The 21470-nt window shown below is 51.7% G+C and overlaps 1 protein-coding gene across 1 annotated transcript in view; it reads left to right on the top strand.

Moving 5' to 3' along the window:
- Positions 1 to 21470, top strand: part of LOC101118066 (uncharacterized) — a 44860-nt gene that overhangs the window by 10027 nt on the left and 13363 nt on the right. Inside the window, exons 3-7 of the mRNA XM_042238162.2 lie at positions 3229 to 3357; positions 5268 to 5378; positions 13903 to 13987; positions 17013 to 17174; positions 19906 to 20094. Of these exons, the coding sequence (XP_042094096.2) occupies positions 3229 to 3357; positions 5268 to 5378; positions 13903 to 13987; positions 17013 to 17174; positions 19906 to 20094 (676 nt within the window). The remainder of the gene's footprint in view (positions 1 to 3228; positions 3358 to 5267; positions 5379 to 13902; positions 13988 to 17012; positions 17175 to 19905; positions 20095 to 21470) is intronic.

Here is a 21470-nt window from a genome sequence, read left to right as displayed (position 1 = left end):
GTGTTTCTTGACTTCCTACTTTTGCATTTCAGTCCCCCATAATGAAAAGGACATCTTTTTTGGGTGTTAGTTCTAAAAGGTCTTGTAGGTCTTCATAGAACCGTTCAACTTCAGCTTCTTCAGTGTTACTGGTTGGGGCATAGACTTGGATTACCATGATATTGAATGGTTTGCCTTGGAAACGAACAGAGATCATTCCATCGTTTTTGAGATTGCATCCAAGTACTGCATTTCGGACTCTTTTGTTGACCATGATGGCTACTCCATTTCTTCTGAGGGATTCCTGCCCACAGTAGTAGATATAATGGTCATCTGAGTTATATTCACCCACTCCAGTCCATTTTAGTTCGCTGATTCCTAGAATGTCGATGTTCACTCTTGCCATCTCCTGTTTGATCACTTCCAATTTGCCTTGATTCACGGACCTGACATTCCAGGTTCCTATGCAATATTGCTCTTTACAGCATCGGATCTTGCTTCTATCACCAGTCACATCCACAGCTGGGTATTGTTTTTGCTTTGGCTCCATCCCTTCATTCTTTCTGGAGTTATTTCTCTACTGATCTCCAGTAGCATATTGGGCACCTACTGACCTGGGGAGTTCCTCTTTCAGTATCCTATCATTTTGCCTTTTCATACTGCTCATGGGGTTCTCAAGGCAAGAATACTGAAGTGGTTTGCCATTCCCTTCTCCAGTGGACCACATTCTGGGTCTGAGGCCTGCCCTAAATCCAGCCGCATTCCAGATCCCTAAATGAGTCACATCGGCAAAGAACCTGTTTCCAAGCAAGGTCACGCTCACGTGGGTTCTGGGGGCTACACGTGGACCTATCCCAGGAACCGCCATTCAAACCTCTGCTCTGCTCTGTGATGCTGGCGCTGGGGCTCCTCTACCAACTGGCCTCCGAGACGTTCTGCAAATAGCAGGCACCAAAGCCACTCAGAAGGCGGCAGGAGGGGGCGGGCTTCCTGTTCCCCACACTATTCAGCCGCACTACCCCCTACCAGCAGGCAGTCTTCATCCTCCCCTCCATCTGTGGATTGCCCTGCCGCCCCAAGAGAGCCCCTCCCGGCCCTGAGGGGCCTCCTCTGAGCCTTTGTTCTGCAAACCCACTGCCTGGTTCTTCCCACAGTCGCGGGGCCTCCAAGGGTCCTACTCTCTGTCCTTTTTGTGTTTCAAACTCCCAGCACGGTGTAACCGCCTCCCTGTATTCAGCCCCTCTGTGTGAAACCCTTGGTGTGACGTCTCTCGCCCCAGCAGCTGTGAGCGTTTGTCCTGCAAGGTCAAACTTAACATTGAACCTAAAGCAGCGGGAAAGGGGTTCAAGAGGGAGGGGTTATATGTGTAACTAACGCTGATTCATGTCGATGCACGGCAAAAAATCACAATATTGTAATTATCTTCTAACTAAAAGAGAGAAAGAAATAGCCTAAATCCTTAAAAAAAAAAAAAAAGAAAAATTAGTGTTGGCTCACAGAACAACATGCTACAGTCCCAGGGAGGGCGTAAAACCTCTTCATCCTGCAAAGAGGTTCAGTGAGAAACACAGTGTAGGTTACATACCTGGGGAAGCGCAAGATTACTGCAAAAAAGTTCAAATTCCTCACCAAAATGGCACCACGTGACCAAGACGGATGATCAGGCAGCGAACCCTCTATTGGAACCGCGGCCTACTGGGTTCTCGGTCTTCGTGTTCCGTCAGGCATCTCGGTGCCGCCTGTCCGGGCTTCAGGCGAGTCCCTGGTGAAGCTTCTGCCTCCAAGAGGAGTTGGCACACGGCAGGATGCTCCACGTGGGCTCATTTCCATCCGTGCCAACCACGCCACAGTCCCTCCCGGGCCCTTCTGTGCGGCAACAGGAGGGCAGGGGACCCCTCGTGGGGGACCTCTGCCCATGGAGGGGCGGGACAGGCCCTGCCCAGAGTCACTCAACCGCTGTAACCAAAGCAGTCGTCAGACCCGAGCCCTGTCCACGTTGAACCAGGATGAGGCTGCCTCTTCCTCATTCCCGCAGGCACCCCTGGTCCCTCTCCTTTCTCACGAAGGTTGGGCTGAGCTGAAATCTGCCCCTTGTATCAACAGATACTTTTGGTTTATAAAATGTGTTCCCAGCCACAAACTTACTAGACTTCATCCCTGGCAACACTGTGGCCAGATGCAGGGCCGGCCGGTCATTGTCACACCGGCCAGACAAAGAAGCGGAGCTCTGAGAGGGTGGACTCCATGCATGAGACGCACGGCCTCTTCTGCCTAAAATACTAATTCCTGAGATGGGAGAGCTATGTGCGGAGGAGCTGTGGTGCTCCCTGAGGGGGCCTCCTATCTCCGAAATCCGCTGCAGCAGGGCAGCCTGGCACTGCCAGGCCATTGGGTCCCCAGCATCACTGCCACATGCACCATCGCAGCTTGGCACCATGCGGCATGGCCCCCGCGCACCAGCACACCACCACAGCCCGCTGCCTCCGCACCAGTGCCAGCCTGCCCCGGGACACCAGGGCCGTGCTGCCCGCAGATGCCCTGTAGCCAACAACGGAGTGCTGCGGGACACCCAGGCAGACCCACTGCTGGGAGACACGAATGGATGAATGCCCCTGATGAATGACTTTGGCTCAAGGACTCCTCCAGGCCGCCCATCCACACCACCGTCCTGCACCTGGCCTCAGAATCGGACACCAGCCTGGTGTCTCTCCTCCTCGTCTGGTGTGTTCCCGAATAAAATCCTTGTACTGTTCATCTCCTCTTGGTGTCTCATTCTTGGTGGACTCAGATTAACATACAGCTGACTCTCAGATCGTTTCCAAATGATGGAACACATGGTTTAATCTGCATTAAAGTAGATTTGTCTCCCCCCAAATAACGAATTATACTAAATTGGAGACTCTGCCTGCTTACTTTCCAAAGCAGTGTGTCCGCCCCCACCCCCGCTTCCAGAGCTCCTTCCTTCCCACCCCTCTCTTTGTGGCCTTAGTCTCCTCACCTGCAAAGCAGGCAAGCGCCTGTCCCAGCAGGGGTTCTGGGTGCACCCTCTGCAAGCAGATCATCTGCTGAAACCCCTTAGCAGCATTCTGACACAGTGTGGGGGTCTGAGGAGGCCACCAGCAGCAGCGCTGTGACCCAGAGTGGTCCCCGGCATTACACTGGGGCTCCCCGCCGTCCGCTAGGCACCCACAGACCAAAGTCGAGGGAGATGCTGCTGAGGGCAGACGTGGCCTGGCCTGTGTGTTTCAGAAGCTGTTGGTGGGAATGGAAGAGGAAGACTGGTTCATTGGAAACGAGGTTCCGAAAAACCGAGGGAAACTCAACCTCTTATACCCCATCTCTCGAGCTGCCATCACCAACTGGGATGACATGGAGAAGGTAGGCTGCAGCTTCTGTTGGGTGGGATGCGCTAAAGGGCCCCCACCAATGCCTGGGCTGGTCTGCTGCCCCGCACCTCAGAAGGGATGTACGGACGACATCCAGGGTTCTCCCGGCATCTCCTGGCTCTGGGTCCCCGGGGATGCCACACTACAGTATTCACCATACAGGCTTTAGAACCACAGACCTGGACCCGAGTCCCGCCTCCATCACGCATGACCTGTGTCATTACGGACCCACAGTTTGGCTCTCTGGTCCTCAGTTTCCTAATCTGTAAGAAAGGGGTCTAACTTTTCCTACCATGTAATGCTGTTGTGAGAATTAAAGGAGACAATGGATTTTAAAAATTCTGAAACACGCCCCACACCTAGTAAGATGGCTATTATCTTAAAAGCAAATAAACACCTCACCCCGCACCCTCCACCAAATGACAAATGTTGGTGAGAACGAGGAGTCAGAAATTGGAATTCTCAAACACTCTTGGTGGGAATGTAAAACAGTGCAGTCACTACAGAGAACAATATGGTGGTTCCTCCAAGAGTCATGCTGGAATCACCGCGAAAGTGAACGTGCTAGCCACCCAGTCATGTCCAACTCTGAGACCCTGTGGGCTGTAGCCCGCCAGGCTCCTCTGTCCATGGAATTCTCCAGGCAAGAATACTGGAGTGGGTTTCCATTCCCTTCTCCAGGAAATCTTCCTGACCCAAGCATCGAACCCAGGGTATCCTGTAGATCAATCAACCTCCAGAAGATTTTTGCTGTCTGAGCCACCAGGGAGGCAATCCCCCTTCAGCGTGAATCCCCAAAGACTTGGAAGCAAGGCCAGGAAGAGATATTTGTACACGTGTGTTCATGGCAGTAAGATTCGCAACAGCTAAAAGGGAGACATGACCCAAGTGTCCTTCAGTGAACGGCTGGACGCACAGTGTGGCCCTTCCATACAGTGGACTGTTATCCGGTCTTTGAAAGGAAGGAAATCCTGACGCAGCTAGAATGGGGGTGAACCTTGAGGACAAGATGCTCAGGGAAATAGGGCAGTCACAGAAGGGCAATAATGTATGACGCCACTTCCTCGAGGACGGAGGGTCATCAAGTTCATGGAGACAGAGATTGGAGGCTGGGGACCAGGGGCTGGGGGAGGGCATGGAGAATTAGCGTTTCCTGGGGACAGAGTGTCCGTTCGGGGAGATAGAAAGTTCTGGAGATGGATGGAGGTGACGGTTTTACAGCAGTGTTCATGAACTTAATGACCCTGGACTGTGTGGTTGGAAAAAGGTTACAATGGCAAAGTTTGTGTTCTGTGTATTTTTGTTATTGCTGTTCAGTTGCTCCATCGTGTCTGACTCTTTGTGACCCCATGGATTGCAGCACACCAGGCCTCCCTGTCCCTCACTATCTCCCAGAGATTGCCCAAGTTCATGCCCGTTGAGTTGGTGATGCCATCCAACCATGCCTTGTGCAGCAGCTTGAGCCACTCTCTCAGTAACTGAGGGCTCCATATGTAGTCGAACAGGTCCACGTTGCCTTGGACGATGTGTTAAGTATCAAAGGCTTAAGGTCATCCCGACACGGAGTGGCTGGAAACAGGGATGGTCACTGGTTACCTCCCACACTTTCCGTGGGCCAGGGACTTGGGGGCAGCTTAGCTGGGTGGTTCTGGCTCGATTCTCACGGGGTTGCAGGCAGGTGTTGGCTGGGGCTGTGGCATCCGAAGGCTCAACTAGGGCCGGAGGACCCATTTCTGAGACGTTGCTCTGCAGGGCCAGCAAGGGGGCCCCTCTCGACGTGGCCTCTCTGCGGGGCCTCCCTACAGTCCTCGAGGCCCGCAGCTGGCCTCCTCCGGGTGGGTGATGGGAGGGGCCGGGGTGGGAGCCGCGGGGCGCTGACGGCCACACCCCCTCTCTCGTCAGATCTGGCATCACTCTTTCTACCAGGTGCTCCACGTGGCCCCAGAGCAGCACCCTCTGCTGATGGCAGAGCCGCCCTTGAACTCCATGTCCAGTAAAGAGAGACTGTCACAGGTGAGGGGCCAGGAGCTGAGCTCGGGGCTCAGGGAGCAGGCTGGGGGAGGGCGGCAGGGCCCCCCCCCCCCACCCCCCGGCGAGACCTGACCCTTTCGACAGCAGCAGCAAGCGCGGCAGCTTCCACCAGAGGGCTCAGCACACCGTCGAGCACAGGTAAGTCATCGAAGCCGAACGGGTTCATCGGGACCTGCAGCCGCTCTCTGCGCAGGGCGCTCATGTGCCCCTTTGGGCAGGCAGGGAAACTGGGGCTTCCAGGAGCCGAGGAAGTCATTGGCTGAGGTCACACAGTGAGTGGCCTGTGGACACATCCAGACCCCCGGGGCCTGTGTTTGCAGTGTATTCTCAGCATTGATGCCTAGTGTGTCCAGCCTGCGGGTCTAAGCCTGACTTAAAAGCTCCAGGACCTCCTCCGTCTCTAGGCCTCACCCCCTGGCTTGTCCCCCAACCCCAAGGAGTGGGTGATGTGTGCTGGTTGGATTGCCTCAGCTTGAACTGGGTTGAACTGGGTGACGGAGCCCATCAAGACTGGTGGGGAGAGGGGAGTGTGCGCCCAGTGCAGATGGCAGAGCCCTCCTCAGGGCTGGGGTCCAGAGGGGGCAGGGGCTGCAGCGGCTGCCTAATGAGGACATCGGCGAGCTAATTAAGCAAGCAGCCAGGTTCTGCCACCTGGCTCGGACTCCCCGGATACAGCGGCACTTCCCGCGGTGAGCAGTGACCCAGCAGGCATGCCCAGCGGTCCGAGGCACCATCTGCCCAGGGAGGAGGCTCCCTCCACGGCCCAGAAACAGAGGAGCGTCCATCGCAGCACAGATGTGAGCTCCGCCTCATTTAACACAGGGCTCGGGGGCGCCCACAGTCCTCCCCTGCACGCGGGCGGCGGGCCATGCCAGGCGGCACGTGGACCCGGCATAAGCCTCAGTCGTGCCATGGCAGACAGCAGCCTCGAGAATGCCCAGCGCCCGAAGGGGCCCTTGTGAGCCAGAGAGAAGAAAGAGACAGAAGCATCCCTCCCCCGAGGGGACGCGCTGCTCCAGACAGTCTTGTTCGCGGCTCCCCAGGGAAGCAGAACCGGGAAGATACACATGCGGTGGAGGAAACACGCAGAGTCAAGGGATTTAGACCTGTCCCTCCTAAAGGAAACCAACCCTGAATGTCCACTGGAAGGACCGATGCGGAAGCTGAAGCTCCAGTCCTTGGCCACCTGATGCCAAGAGCCAACTCACTGGAAAAGACCCTGATGCTGGGAAAGATTGAGGGCAGAAGGAGACGGGGACGACAGAGGATGAGATGGTTGGATGGCATCACTGACTCGATGGACAAGAGTTTGACCAAACTCTGGGAGATGGTGATGGACAGGGAAGCCTGCTGTGCTGCAGTCCACGGGGTCGCAAAGAGTTGAACATGACTGAGCAACTCAACGACAACAAGGAGAAATACATATTATTGAAAGGAGTCAACGAGGATTGTGGGAGCCGGCAAGTCCCAGCATCTGCAGCCAGCAGGATGGACCCCAGGACAGTCAGTGGTCTAAATTCCAGTCCAAACCCACAAAAAAAGTGATGTCCCAGGATTTCCTGAGGGCTCAGTGGTAAAAATCTGCCTGCCAACGCGGGAGACACGGGTTCGATCCCTGATCTGGGAAGATTCCGCATGCCTCAGGCAACGAAGCCCGTGTGCTACAACTCCTGAGCCTGCGCCCCAGAGCCCGGGAGTCGCACTTACTGAGCCTGCAAACCCTAGAGCCGGGGCTCCACAACAGGAGAAGCCACGGGACCGGAAGCTTGTGCTGGCTGCAGCTAGAAAAAGCCCGGGCAGCAACGAAGACCCAGCACAGCCAGAAATCAATAAAATAGTAGTAAGGACTATATTTTTTAAAAAAGACCGGATGTCCCAGCTCAAAGGCAGTCAGGCAGGAGGACTTCCCTCTCCTTCAGGGAAGCTCAGGCCTTTTGTTCTGTCAGCCCTTCAGCTGATTAGATGAGACCCACCTTCCCTGGCGGCTCAGGCGGTAAAGAATCTGACTGCAATGAAGGAGACCTGGGTTGGATCCCTGGGTGGGGAAGATCCCCTGGAGAAGGGAATGACTACGCACTCCAGTATTCTGGCCTGGAGAACCCCACGGGCCGAGGAGCCTGGCGGGCCACAGTCCATGGGGTCGCAAAGAGTCCAGCAGAACTGAGTGACTCACGCTTTCACTTTCACACCACTCACTGTGGGAAAAGCAATCTGCTTTGCTCAGTCTATGGGTGGCGCTAGTGGTAAAGAACCCGCCTGCCGGTGCAGGAGTCTTAAGAGACACAGGTTCAACCCCTGGGCCGGGAAGATCCCCTGAAGGAAATGGCAACCCACTCCAGTATTCTTGCTTGGAGAATCTCATGGATGGAGGAGTCTGGCGGGCCGGCCACAGTCCATGCGGCTGCAAGAGTCGGCCATGACTGAGCGACTGAGCACAGCCCTTAAGTGCCAGTCTCATCCAGAAACACCCTCAGACACACCCAGACCCATGTTTGACCCAATGTCTGGCCCCCCTGTGGCCCAGGCAAGTTGACCAGCCTCGTACTAACTGCAGTGCCAGCCATGAGGCCTGGCTCGGGCGCTTCCCCACCACCCCCAGGCCCGCTCCCTGCCTTTCTGCCACAACTGTCTCTGAATTCACTCCCTAATTGTATCAGGATCCCAGGAGGAAACCAAAGGATGCCCACATGGGGTAGCGTTGGTAAGAGTTTATTGAAGAGCCGACAGGCACGGGGAGCCCAGGTCTCAGAACGGGCGCAGGAGAGGCTCAGGGCTCCGGGCTGATAACGAGCCGACACACCCCCAGGGCTGAGTGGGCAGCCCGAGCGGGGGGAGAGCAGCGGCCAGAGGGGCCAGGAGGGAGGGAGTGGGGCCCAGTGCCTTCTCCCACCTCCCTCGTCTCTCCTTCAGGACGCCCACGGGCAGATCCCAGTGGGTCACCCAGGGCAGGGGAACCTGTGAGCACAGCCCAGGATGGAGCAGTGCTGGAGGGCGGGGGCTTCTGCAGACAAACCAGAGGCAGCCGGCCGGGGCGGCTGCGCTGAGGCCCCAGAACGCCACCTCCCTGCGGACAGGGGACTTCTCCACATCTGCGGCTCTGCGCCGAGCTCCCCGTCCTGCCCCGGCCTTCCAGCGGGGCTGGACTGCGGGGCTGGTTCTCCCCAAAAATGAACGTGTATCTGAAGAGGATTTCTGGGGACCAGGTCCCAGGAGAGAAACCAGTGTGGGGTCAGCCCAGCACACAGGGAAGGGCGCGGGCTGGCATTGAGACCCTCAAGTGCTGGCCTCGTGACCTCGGGTGGGTGACTGGTCCTCTCGGTGTCCTGGTGCCCCCCTCAGAGGATGATAACAGTATCACCCGGGGGCGCTATGGAAATGAGATGAGTTAACGCTGTAAAGCGCTTGTCCCAATGCTTAACACCATCAAGCACTCACTAAACGCTGGTTCTCATCCCTAGGCCTCTGTTTTCTCATCTCTGAAGTGGGAGCTTGACCTCAGGTTCCCTGAAGACCCTTCTAAGCTCTTGCCAGGCCAGGGGGAGTGGAGCTGCTTTTTTCTTTGTGTTTTTAAGGGGAAGGGTCTCTAGCTGAATCGTGAAAGCTGCCCTCCCACCTCCACTAGGATCCAAATTCCAGGGTCCAGTCGGGGGGGAACCCAAGAATGGCACAGACGTACAGGCTGACCTTTGTGCGGATGGACTTGTGTTCTCACCTCTCGGGGTAAATCGTCAAGGCCCAGACCCTGCTCTGTAATAACCCCCTTAGAGGGTAGCATGCTTTGTGAGTAACACACTCCAGTGGGGTGTGTTCCATGTAGAAGGCTGTTTAAAAAGGCTGTCTTGACCTGGCTTGGGGTCTTGGCTAGAGGCTGGTTAATTTCCCTCTTGGGCAGCGGATTAAGCCCACACCCCAACCCCCCTGTTTGTGGCCCTGTCACACACCCCAGGCACTATACACCTGCCCTAATTGCTTCAGAGCTGGGCACTAGACCGCTAGGGTCTGCTTCTATGCACAGGAGCCCATGACCTTAGCCAAACGAGCCGACCCAAAGGATCCCTTGAAACCGGGCAGACCACCCCGTGGGCACCAGTGCTCTGGACCCAACAGCGCCCGCTCACCCTATGCCTGGGTGCACCCCCGTCCCACCCCCGTGGCGCAGCCGGCAGTTTTCCCTGGTTTGGGGCTGCATGTGACCAAGTCTGCCTGCTACCTACCCGAGTGACACCGCGCTGAGTCCCGCCACCGGAAGAGCCTATACAATTTCCCCGCTGGTCCAGAGGTTAAGAATCCTCTTGCCAACGCACCGCAGGTTCAGTGGGGACACAGCTTCGATCCCCTGTCCAGGAATATTCCTCATGCTGTAGGGCAACTAAGCCCATTCACCACAACTACCGAGCCCACGCGCCCAGAGCCCGGGCTCTGCAACAGGAGGAGCCGCCGCCGTGAAACCGGAGAGGAGCCCCTACACCCAGACCAAAGCCAGCGTGCAGCAAACCAGCCCAGCCAAAAAAAAAAAAACAAAAAACAAAACAAACCGCCGAAAGTGGCTGCGTCTGGAGTGCAGGGGCAGGAACAGGCTTAGGAAGGACTTAGGGAACTTTAAAAAGAAGGAAAAAAGAACCCGTAGTCCTGTGGACCCCAGTGTCCCCATCTTGCAGGAGAATCATTCACTCACCCCACCAAGGCCCCAGAGGCGGTGCCCCGCGTGCCCCGCAGCCCGTGCTCACATCCCACTGCTGCCACCTGCTGCCTCACGTTCTTGCCCACTGGGCGCTCATGTGGATGGGGTAGGGGGGGCTCCTACATCACACCCATTAGGGGCTGCCACCGTGGGCCATAAGCATGAGGCTGTGCCTCCCTGTGCGCTCCTTCCCCCCGCACATAGCACCCGGGAGAGATTTCTTGACCAAAAGCCATGTCTGGACTAAGTGCCTGGCCTGTAGGTGACACACAATGGCCGTTACCTTTCATTGCTCCATCGTGATGAAACAAGCGAGTTGTCCCAAGTCCAAGTGTCGGAATTTTGATGACGTCTGGAGACAGGAGGCCCTGGGACCTGGCCTTTGCTGTGGTGCTTGCGCTGGGACACACCTCTCCTCCAGCAAAGAAATGGTCAGTCAGTTCAGTTCAGTTCAGTTGCTCCGTCGTGTCCGACTCTTTGCAACCCCATGAGTCCCAGCACGCCAGACCTCCCTGTCCATCATCATCTCCCAGAGTTCACTCAGACTCACGTTCATCGAGTCTGTGATGCCATCCAGCCATCTCATCCTCTGTCGTCCCCTTCTCCTCCTGCTCCCAATCCCTCCCAGCATCAGAGTCTTTTCCAGTGAGTCAACTCTTCCCGTGAGATGGCCAAAGTACTGGAGTTGCAGCTTTCCAAAGAAATCCCAGGGCTGATCTCCTTCAGCATGGACTGGTTGGCTCTCCTTGCAGTCCAAAGGACTGTCAAGAGTCTTCTCCAACACTACAGTTCGAAAGCATCAGTTCTTTAGTGCTCAGCCTTCTTCACAGTCCAACTCTCACATCCATACAAGACCACAGGAAAAACCATAGCCCTGACTAGACGGACCTTAGTCGGCAAAGTAATGTCTCTGCTTTTCAATATGCTGTCTAGGTTGGTCATAACTTTTCTTCCAAGGAGTAAGCGTCTTTTAATTTCATGGCTGCAGTCACCATCTGCAGTGATTTTGGAGCCCAACAAAATAGTCTGACACTGTTTCTACTGTTTCCCCATCTATTTCCCATGAAGTGATGGGACCAGATGCCATGATCTTCATTTTCTGAATTGTTGAGCTTTAAGCCAACTTTTTCACTCTCCTCTTTCACTTTCATCAAGAGGCTTTTTAGCTTCTCTTCACTTTCTCCCATAAGGGTGGTGTCATCTGCATATCTGAGGTTATTGATATTTCTCCCGCCAATCTTAATTCCAGCTTGTGTTTCTTCCAGTCCAGCATTTCTCATGATGTACTCTGCATAGAAGTTAAATAACCAGGGTGACAATATACAGCCTTGATGTACTCCTTTTCCTATTTGGAACCAGTCTGTTGTTCCATGTCTGGTTCTAACTGTTGCGTCCTGACCTGCATACAGGTTTCTCAGGAGGCAGGTTAGGTGGTCTGGTATTCCCATCTCTCTCAGAATTTTCCACAGTTTATTGTGATCCACACAGTCAAAGGCTTTGGCATAGTCAATAAAGCAGAAATAGATGTTTTTCTGGAACTCTCTTGCTTTTTCGATGATCCAGCAGATGTTGGCAATTTGATCTCTGGTTCCTCTGCCTTTTCTAAAACCAGCTTGAACATCAGGAGGTTCACGGTTCACGTATTGCTGAAGCCTGGCTTGGAGAATTTTGAGCATTACTTTACTAGCACGTGAGATGAGTGCAATTGTGCAGTAGTTTGAGCATTCTTTGGCATTGCCTTTCTTTGGGATTGGAATGAAAACGGACCTTTTCGAGTCCTGTGGCCACTGCTGAGTTTTCCAAATTTGCTGGCATATTGAGTGCAGCACTTTGACAGCATCATCTCTCAGGATTTGAAATAGCTCAACTGGAATTCCATCAGGTCCACTAGCTTTGTTCGTAGTGATGCTTTCTAAGGCCCACTTGACTTCACATTCCAAGATGTCTGGCTCTAGATGAGTGATCACATCATCATGACTATCTGGGTCGTGAAGATCTTTTTTGTACAGTTCTTCCATGTATTCTTGCCATCTCTTCTTAATATCTCCTGCTTCTGTTAGGTTCAGACCATTTCTGTCCTTTATCGAGCCCATCTTTGCATGAAATGTTCCCTTGGTATCTCTAATTTTCTTGAAGAGATCTCTAGTCTTTCCCATTCTGTTGTTTTCCTCTATTTATTTGCATTGATCGCTGAAGAAGGCTTTCTTATCTCTTCTTGCTATTCTTTGGAACTCTGCATTCAGATGCTTATATCTTTCCTTTTCTCCTTTGCTTTTCGCCTCTCTTCTTTTCACAGCTATTTGTAAGGCCTCCCCAGACATCCATTTTGCTTTTTTGCATTTCTTTTCCATGGGGATGGTCTTGATCCCTGTCTCCTTTACAATGTCACGAACCTCATTCCATAGTTCATCAGGCACTACATCTATCAGATCTAGGCCTTTCAATCTATTTCTCACTTCCACTGTATAATCATATGGGATTTGATTTAGGTCATACCTGAATGGTCTGGCATTTCTTCAATTTAAGTCTGAATTTGGTAATAAGGAGTTCATGATCTGAGCCAGAGTCAGCTCCCGGTCTTGTTTTTGTTGACTGTATAGAGCTTCTCCATCTTTGGCTGCAAAGAATATAATCGATCTGATTTCAGTGTTGACTATCTGGTGATGTCCATGTGTAGAGTCTTCTCTTGTGTTGTTGGAAGAAGGTGTTTGCTACGATCAGTGCATTTTCTTGGCAAAACTCTATTAGTCTTTGCCCTGCTTCATTCCACATTCCAAGGCCAAACTTGCCTGTTACTCCAGGTGTTTCTTGACTTCCTACTTTTGCATTCCAGTCCCCTATAATGAAAAGGACATCTTTTTTGAGTGTTAGTTCTAAAAGGTCTTGTAGGTCTTCATAAAACCGTTCAACTTCAGTTTCTTCAGCATTACTGGTTGGGGCATAGACTTGGATTACCGTGATATTGAATGGTTTGCCTTGGAGACGAACAGAGATCATCCTGTCGTTTCTGAGGTTGCATCCAAGTCCTGCATCCAACACCGAAAATAACTGCACACATGTGCATTGGGGACAAATTCCAGAGCGAAAGATACAAAGAGACCAAAAAACTCAACTGCCACTTCTGAAGAGCTGGCAGCAAAAAAAAAGAAAAAAGGAAAACTGACAGAAAGTGGGTAGTGCTGGCAGAAGTGGGGCCGTGCGTGTGCCCCCTGCTCTCAGCACCACGAAGGGGTGTGCAAGCCACCTACACCACTCCTCTGCTCACCCCTGGACACACCCCGAGCCTCCCCCACGTCGGGAAGCAGCTCATCCCCACTCAGGGGCGGCCAAGCACCTATTACTTGTTCTTGCCACACACACCCTTCTGCAACAGGGGCCCCGATCAAGCCTTGCCTGAATGTCTTGTCTGGCCTCTGGTCGATTTCTATTGATTGGGGAAGGCCAAGAACCCTGGTCCGTATGGGTCCGCCCGCCCTTGGAGAGAGGAAAGAAGGGTGTCCTCAGTGGAGGGACCAGCAATGGCTTCTCAGAGGCTTTGGGAATCTGCGTTTTCCCCACCGTGAGGAAATGGTGGCTTACAAGACGGCGTGATGCCCTCTAGTAGGTCCTGAGACTGCGCAGAAGGTGCTCACCCGTTCAGTACCTGGGAAGGGTGCGGGCCCATTCTGCAGACGGGGAGACACGGTGTCACAGAGGTCATCAGGGTAGGGCTGGGATGGAGAGGAGCATTCCTGACCCTGCTGTCTGGATCCCTCTGGGGGAGTCATGTGCTCATGGAATTTAGGCAAACTGCCTCCTGACTGCTTCCACGCCTCTCGCACGCAGATCCTGTTCGAGACCTTCAGCGTGCCTGCCTTATATTTAGCCAACCAAGGAGTCCTTTCTCTCTATGCTTCTGGCCACACCGCTGGTGAGTGGCCCTGAGGAAGCCCGCCCCTAGGAGCCCACGCCCACACCCAGCCCATCCCTCTGGCTGTCCACTCCCTTGCTGCCAAATAAGAAAAAAAGGAAAAATGCATAAAAGCCACCTACGAGCCCTTTTCAACCCTCCTGGTTGAACTTCCCCCCGACCTCCCGCACTGACTCACTTTTTTCCTGAGCATCTCTATTGAGGTGCATGTGCTGAACGGCAGTGCGTACAGCTGGATACACCTTGAGGCGTGGATACATCCTGAACCCACCCACACAGTCAAGAGGATGAACTTGTCCATCAGCTGCAAGCACTCCCCGCCCCACCCCACACGCTGCCTCCTCCGGGCGTCTGTCCCCACACATGGGTCTGCCTCTTCCGGAGTGGGTACGCTTTCCTGTACAGCTTTTTACACTCAACATGATTATCTGGAGACTCACTCGTGTTGTTGTTTGTATCAACAGCTCATCCCTTGCTACTGCCGAGTAATGCTCCTTTGGATGGGTGCCCATACTTCATCCATTCACCCGGGAATGGACATTTGGGATGTTTCCAGTTGGGGAGTTTTATCAATAAAGTTTCTGTGGACATTTGTGTACAGGTGTCCATCTGTGCACATTTGCACAGACACTTGTTTTCATTTCATTTGGGCAAATACCCAGAAGGGAGGTGACTGTGTTATATGGTAGGTGGATGTTTAACTTTTTAAAAACTTGGCCAAACTAGTTGCAGAGTGGTGTTGCATGGGCCGTTTTGTGTGGTCCCACACAGCCGTTGTGAGGGGCCCGGTTCCTCCAAGGCCCTTGATGGGGTCAGTCTTTCATTTCTGCTTTTGAACAGGTGTGTAGCAGTATCTCATTGTGGTTTCAATCGGCATTTCCCTGAAGACCAATCAGACTGAGCATTTTTCATGTGTTTATTTACCATCCGCAGATCTGCTTCAGTCTGTTCAAATGTTTTGCTCAGTTTTTTATTGAGTTGTTTATCTTGAAGCTTTATGAATTCTTTTTGTATTCTGGGGACAAGTCTTTTATCAGACAGAAGTTTTGCAACTATTTCTTCCCAGTTTATGACTTGACTTTTCACCCTCTTCAATGTGTATTTTGAAGAGCAGAAGCTTTTAACTTCAAGGAAGATCAATTTATCAATTTAGTTTCTGTGGATCTTATTTTCAGTGTCATATCTAAGAAATACATGCTGAGCTCAAAAAGTTTTCGGCTGTTTTCTTCTAGAGATTGTCATTTAGTTTTCCATTTAGATCCATTTCGACTAAATTTTTGTATATGGTATGAAGTATGAGTGAGGTTTTGTGTGTGTGTAGAGGTCTCATGTTCCCCACAGTATTTGTGTAAAGACCAGGCTTTCTTCATTGAATTGTCTTTGCCCATTTTTTGAAAACCAGTTGTCTGTGTCGGGGGCTCTGCTTCTCTGTTCTCTGTCCTGCTCCCTTAGTCTGTTTGTGTGTGCTAAGTCGCTTCAGGCGTGTCTGACTGTCTGTGACCCCGTGGACTGTAGCCCGCCAGGCTCCTCTGTCCACTGGGTTTCCCAGGCGAGAATCCTGGAGCGGGTTGCCATTCCTCCTCCAGATCAGTTTGTGTAGCTGTAGGATGATACTACTTTGCCTTGATTACTGTAGCTTTGAGAGGGTGAGTCACTCAGTCGTGTCTGACTCTTTATGACCCCATGCACTGCAGCCTACCAGGCTCCTCTGTCCATGGAATTCTTCAGGCAAGAATACTGGAGTGGCTTGCCTTTTCCTGGCTTAAGAAGTCTTAAAATAAGAATATGCTGGTGCCATGCCCTTGCTGTTGTTCAGTGGCTAAGTCATGTCCTACTCTTTGTGACCCCATGAACTGCAGCGCGCCAGGCTTCCCTGTCCTTCACTATCTCCCAGAGCTTGCTCAAACTCATGTCCGTTGAGTTGGTGATGCCATCCAACCATCTCATCCTCTGTCATCCCCTTCTCTTTTCTTCTCACTCTTTCGCAGCATCAGAGTCTTTTCCAGTGAGTTGGCTCTTATGATCTGGTGGCCAAAGTACTGGAGCTTCAGCTTCAGCATCAGTCCTTCCAGTGAATATTCAGGACTTGTTTCCTTTAGGACTGACTGGTTTGATCTCCTTGCAGCCCAAGAGACTGCCAAGGGTCTTCTCCAACACCACAATTCAAAAGCATCAATTCTTCGGTGCTCAGCCTTCTTTATGGTCCAGCTCCCACATCCATACATGACTACTGGAAAAACCATAGCTTTGACTATACAGACCTTTGCCAGCAAAGTAATGTTTCTGCTTTTCAATATGCTAAGTCTGTCATAGTTTTTCTTTCAAAGAGCAGGCGTCTTTTAATTTCATGGCTGCAGTCACCATCTACAATGATTTTGGAGCCCAAGAAAATTAAATCTGTCACTGTTTCCACTTTTTCCCCATCTGTTTGCCATGAAGTGATAGAATCAGATGCCATGATCGTTGTTTTCTGAATGTTAGTTTTAAGCCAGTTTTTTTCCTCTTTGACCCTCATGAAGAGGCTTCTTAGTTCTACTTTGCTTTCTGCCTTTAGAGTGGTATCATCTGCATATCTGAGGCTGTTGATAACTCTCCCAGCAATCTTGATTCCAGCGTGTGATTCATCTGGAATTCACTGGGCGTTTCACACGATGTACTCTGCAATAAGTTAATTAAGCGGGGTGACAATATACAGCCTTGAACATGGTCCACTGCAGAAGAGAATGGCAAACCACGTCAGTAGTCTTGCCTTAAGAACCCATGAACAGTATGAAAAGGCTAATACCTGAATGTCTGATTTAATTAGAAAACCTGCAGGCTTCCTCTCCAATGCATTTAGCCGCTGGTCTGACCCAGATTGGCACCATCCCAGCACATTCTCCTGCAGGGAAAGCAAGTGTTCTCCTCAGATCCCTTGTTTTCCCATCCGGTTATTGCTCCTCTGCCATGTCTTCAGGCAGACCTGACAACTGATAAGCAATGCCCTGTACCTGACATTATGATGCCAGTGTGTTTTCTTGCCGAGGAATGACAATTGAATCCGGAGAAGGAATGACGTACTTTGTGCCCATCGTTGACGGCTGCCCTTTGCACCAGTCAACCCTCCACATGGACATTGCCGGCCAAGACCTAACCTTGTACTTCCTACATCTGCTGTCAGAAAGCGGGCACTCATTTGTGAGCACAGGTAGGACGTTGCTCTTCTCAGCCAGGTAAACCAGTCTTGGGGCTGTAACGGCCTCCTTAGCGTCCTCCACCTACAGCTCTCAATTTGTAAAGCAAAGGCTACCTTATCTTCCTTCTAGTTCTAAAAAGCAATGCTATCTATGTTAGGGACCTTTAGTGCATTGATGATGGCAGCAAGGATAATGGTGAAGATGAGGGTATGATGGTGATGAAGGTGGTGATGCGGGTGTAATGGTGCTGATGGTGCTGATGGTGGTGAGGGGATGCTGACGCTGATGCTGATGAGCTAAGCTTTACAGAGTACTTACCTGTGACAGGCACCAGGCTAAGGAGACAGTCCACACACATCCTCTCATTGCTTTAGGCTTCGAGACCCTGAGTAGAAACAATTACCTCCACTGCAAGAGGAATAGGTTTAGGAAAGTTAGATGACTTCAACTTCCCATGACTAGTAGGTATAACTGCTGGGAAGGGAACTAAGGACTGCAGACAAGGAGGTGCCTGTCCACTCTTCACCCTCTTCCTGGACTAAGTCCCAGCCTGTGGACCCTACCTGACCCCCATTCCCAACAAGCCTCTAACCCACCTTGCGGTTTCGGGTCTTCTCAGGCGAGGGGTCTGTATCCAAACTGTGCAAAGTACAAACCCAGAGGAATAGCGGCAATTAGCATCAATTAGAGGAAAGCAAGGGACAGTGGTGAGGATCGGCTGGGACAGACTCAGACGTGTTACATCACATATGCATTATTTCATCTCATCCTTACAGCAATGCTGTGTGGGAGGATCAGTCCCACTCCTGAAGACAAGGAGGGGGAAGGCTACGAGGATAATGAGCCTGAAAGTGAAGTGAAAGTTGCTTAGTTTTGTCCAACTCTTTGCGACCTCATGGACTATGCAGCCCATGGAATTCTGGCTACGAATACTGGAGTGGGTAGCCTTTCCGTTCTCCAGGGGATCTTCCAAACCCAGTGATTGAGCCCAGGTCTCCCAGATTGCAGGTGGATTATTTACTAGCTGAGCTACAAGGGAAGCCCAAGAATATTGGAGTGGGTAATCTATCCCTTCTACAGAGGATCTTCCCAATCCAGGAATCAAACTAGGGTCTCCTGCATTGCAGGCAGATTCTCTACCAACTGAGCTATCAGGGAAGCTTGGCACTTGGTAAATGGCAGAGGTGGAAGAGGTAATTTGAACCTATACTTGTCTCACCAAAGCCCAAACCAGGCAAAGAAGGGGAAACTATAAGGTGTTACCCAGGAGGCAAGGAAAGAGAAAGGTGTGACCAACAGCATCAGTTGTTGGAGGGAAAGAAGTCAAGAAAAAGTCAGCTTTCAACGTCCACCTCTCCCCCTTCTGCCATTACCAAGGGACAGATTCGTCATCTCGGTTTAGGTGAAGTGACAGGCAGAGGTCAGATGTCCATGGGCTGAAGGACCAGTGGGATTTCCAGGTGAGCAGATAGAGGGAGAGCCCTCTGACCCACTCTCAAAAGTGATGAGGGATGAAAAATAGAAGTCTAACACCACCAGATGCAGCTGAGTCTGAAACCTGTTGTCAGCAGTCCAGAAGGTGGGATGTTTCTGGAATAAGGGGCTTCCATTGCCTTGGGCAGTTCTCCAGAGGAGGGGGCAGTTGTGAACTGTTCGGAGGCAATATTTGTAGCAGGTAGGGATGCGAGCACCATCACCTCCTAGATTAATCGATAATAAAATTGAACTTGATTATCCACCCCCCCAAAGCACACAGCATATAAAATGAAGACGCTTCTCAAACATTTGCATTTTAGCTCGGAACATCCCTAGTCCACCCTTCTCGAGCACAGAGCTGGACCCAACACATGTCACAGGTCAGCAGGCACGAGAGAGCTGTTGTGTAGTCACGAAGTTGTGTCCAGTTCTTTGAGACCGCATGCACTGTAGCCCCCAGGGCTCCTCTGTCCATGGGATTTCCCAGGCAAGAATACTGGAGTGGGTGGCCGGTCCCTTCTCCGAAGAATCTTCCCAACCTAGGGATAGAACCCAAGTCTCCTGCATTGCAGGAAAAATCTTTACACTGAGCTATGTGAAGTCCGGTTCTAGAATATGAGATGAAAATAGAAATTGCCGCTGCATGGTTCTGTTGCAGGAAAAGGGACCCCTTCCAGGGCCCGAAAATGGGCTCTTGTCTAACACTCGGAAATGAATTGTCCGGAGACACATCTGCTGACAAAGCAAGAGATTTTATTGGGAAAGGGCTCCCGGGTGGAGAGTAGTAGGTAAGGGAACCAGAACAGCTCTGTCACATGGCCTGCAATTTTATGGTGATGGGATTAGTTTCCGGGTTGTCCTTAGCCAATCATTCTGACTCAGAGTCCTTCCTGGTGGTGCATGCCTTGTTCAGCCAAGATGGATGCCAGAGAGCAGGATTCTGGGAGGTGGTCGGACAGGTGGTGTCTCCTTTTGACCTTTCCCGAGCTCTTCTGGTTGGTGGAGGTTATTAGTTCCCTGTTCCTCACCAGGACCTCCTGTCGTAAAACAGCTCATGCAAATGGCCCTCCTGTCGTAAAACAGCTCATGCAAATGGTTACTGTGGTGCCTGGCCAGGGTGGACATTTTCAATCAGTGTACTTCCCCCAACAGTTCCGTCTGGTCCCCACACCTGCAAGGAGCTGAAGCTTTAGAAGGAGGCTCCTGGAGAAACAAATCCTTTCATGAACTCAACTCACAGCCAGACCCTTTTCGTTTCTTCCGCAGCTGATCGGGAGTGTGCGCGGGACCTGAAAGAGAAAAACTGTTTTGTGGCTTTGGACTTTGAAAAAGAGAAGGCAGAAGCCAACTCTCCCTCCTACCTACAAAAGTGTCAGCTTCCTGATGGCCAGGAGATAGACCTTGGGAGGGAGAGGTTTTTCTGCCCCGAAGCGCTTTTCCAGCCAAACCTCATAGGTGAGTCCGTGGAGGGGGACAGACAGATGAGCACATCGCAAGGCAGAAGATGGGTTGCCAGGAGGGCATTCTATTTTGAGTAGCAAATAATAGCAAGCTGACACCTCATTTCAAAAGGTCCCCTGATGTCAACCGTCACTTGTTAAGCACCAAAACACAGTTTACCGCTATTTAAGAAAGTCTCCAGGACTTCCTCGGTGACTCAGCAGGTAAAGAATCCACCTGCCAATACAGGAGATGGGGGTTCGATCCCTCAGTCGGGACGATCCCCTGGAGAAGGAAACGGCAACCCACTCCGGTACTCTTGCCTGGGAAATCCCATGAACAGGGGAGCCTGGTGGGCTACAGTCCATGGGGGTCACGAAAGAGCTGGACATGACTCAGTGACTAACAACAATTAACAACAGCATACCTGTCGGAAAGGAAACCCAACATAGAGGAGATGGGTGTGTGCGAACAGCAGATTCACTGTGCTGAACAGCAGAGACCATTTGTACGTGGGCTGCGGCCTTTCCACCTTCCCCAGAGCTCACATTATTTCATCTTACAGATGAAGAACCCCACTAGAAAGTGTTAGCTCATTCATCAGATGTGATGAGATGCTGCCCTGGACAGCAAGCCTCTTTCACTATGAATTATTTATACTCTACCTACTTACAAGATACTGCGGACTATAGGTATTGAGACAAAGCAAAGAAGCAAAACCCATGGAATTTGAAGGAAACTTTAAAAATCTGGCTGATCTAGAGATTTTAAATGAAGGTTGAGCTGACAAAGCTCTCTGGCAGACATGGGAGAACAGGGAAAAAAAGTGATGAGTTATAAAATTCCCTTTGATTGGGCAAATAAAGTCTGCAAAGTAGTCAAGGAAAGCCAGCTCTTGCCTGAAATCAAAACTTAAAGCTAATTGGTTGCATTAATAAGGGACAAAGGGGACAGAAGTAAACTTCTGCAGAATTAGTACCTAGCAAGGACCCAGCGTTTTTATCTAGTACAGGTGAGCTGGGTTCTGTGTTCTCTGACAGGCTGTGTAGGGGATAAAGGTTTAAAACACGGCACATGCCTCCAGATATTAAGGGGAAGTGAAGAAGCTGTTGGATGAAGCTTCACCCGCAGAATGAAAGTTCTCTTCCGGGTCTAGGTAGACTGCAGCTTCGTGGGCACAACTGTGACTTTGACGGTAGCTGCTGGTGAACATGTCTACACGGCTCCTGTGAATTCGACTTTTTGGTCCTTATCCCAGCGTCACACGCCGGTACCATCACAGCTGGGGCCACAGTGATAGGCACCAGCCATCCCTCCCAGCACCTCACACTCTCAGACAGACAGGACCACAGCGCTCACATCCTTAGGTCTATGCGCGTTGCATCTGAGGC

The sequence above is a fragment of the Ovis aries genome, chromosome 21 (assembly GCF_016772045.2).
Source record: "Ovis aries strain OAR_USU_Benz2616 breed Rambouillet chromosome 21, ARS-UI_Ramb_v3.0, whole genome shotgun sequence".
NCBI lineage: Eukaryota > Metazoa > Chordata > Mammalia > Artiodactyla > Bovidae > Ovis > Ovis aries.
This window is presented reverse-complemented; position numbering and strand designations above follow the sequence as displayed.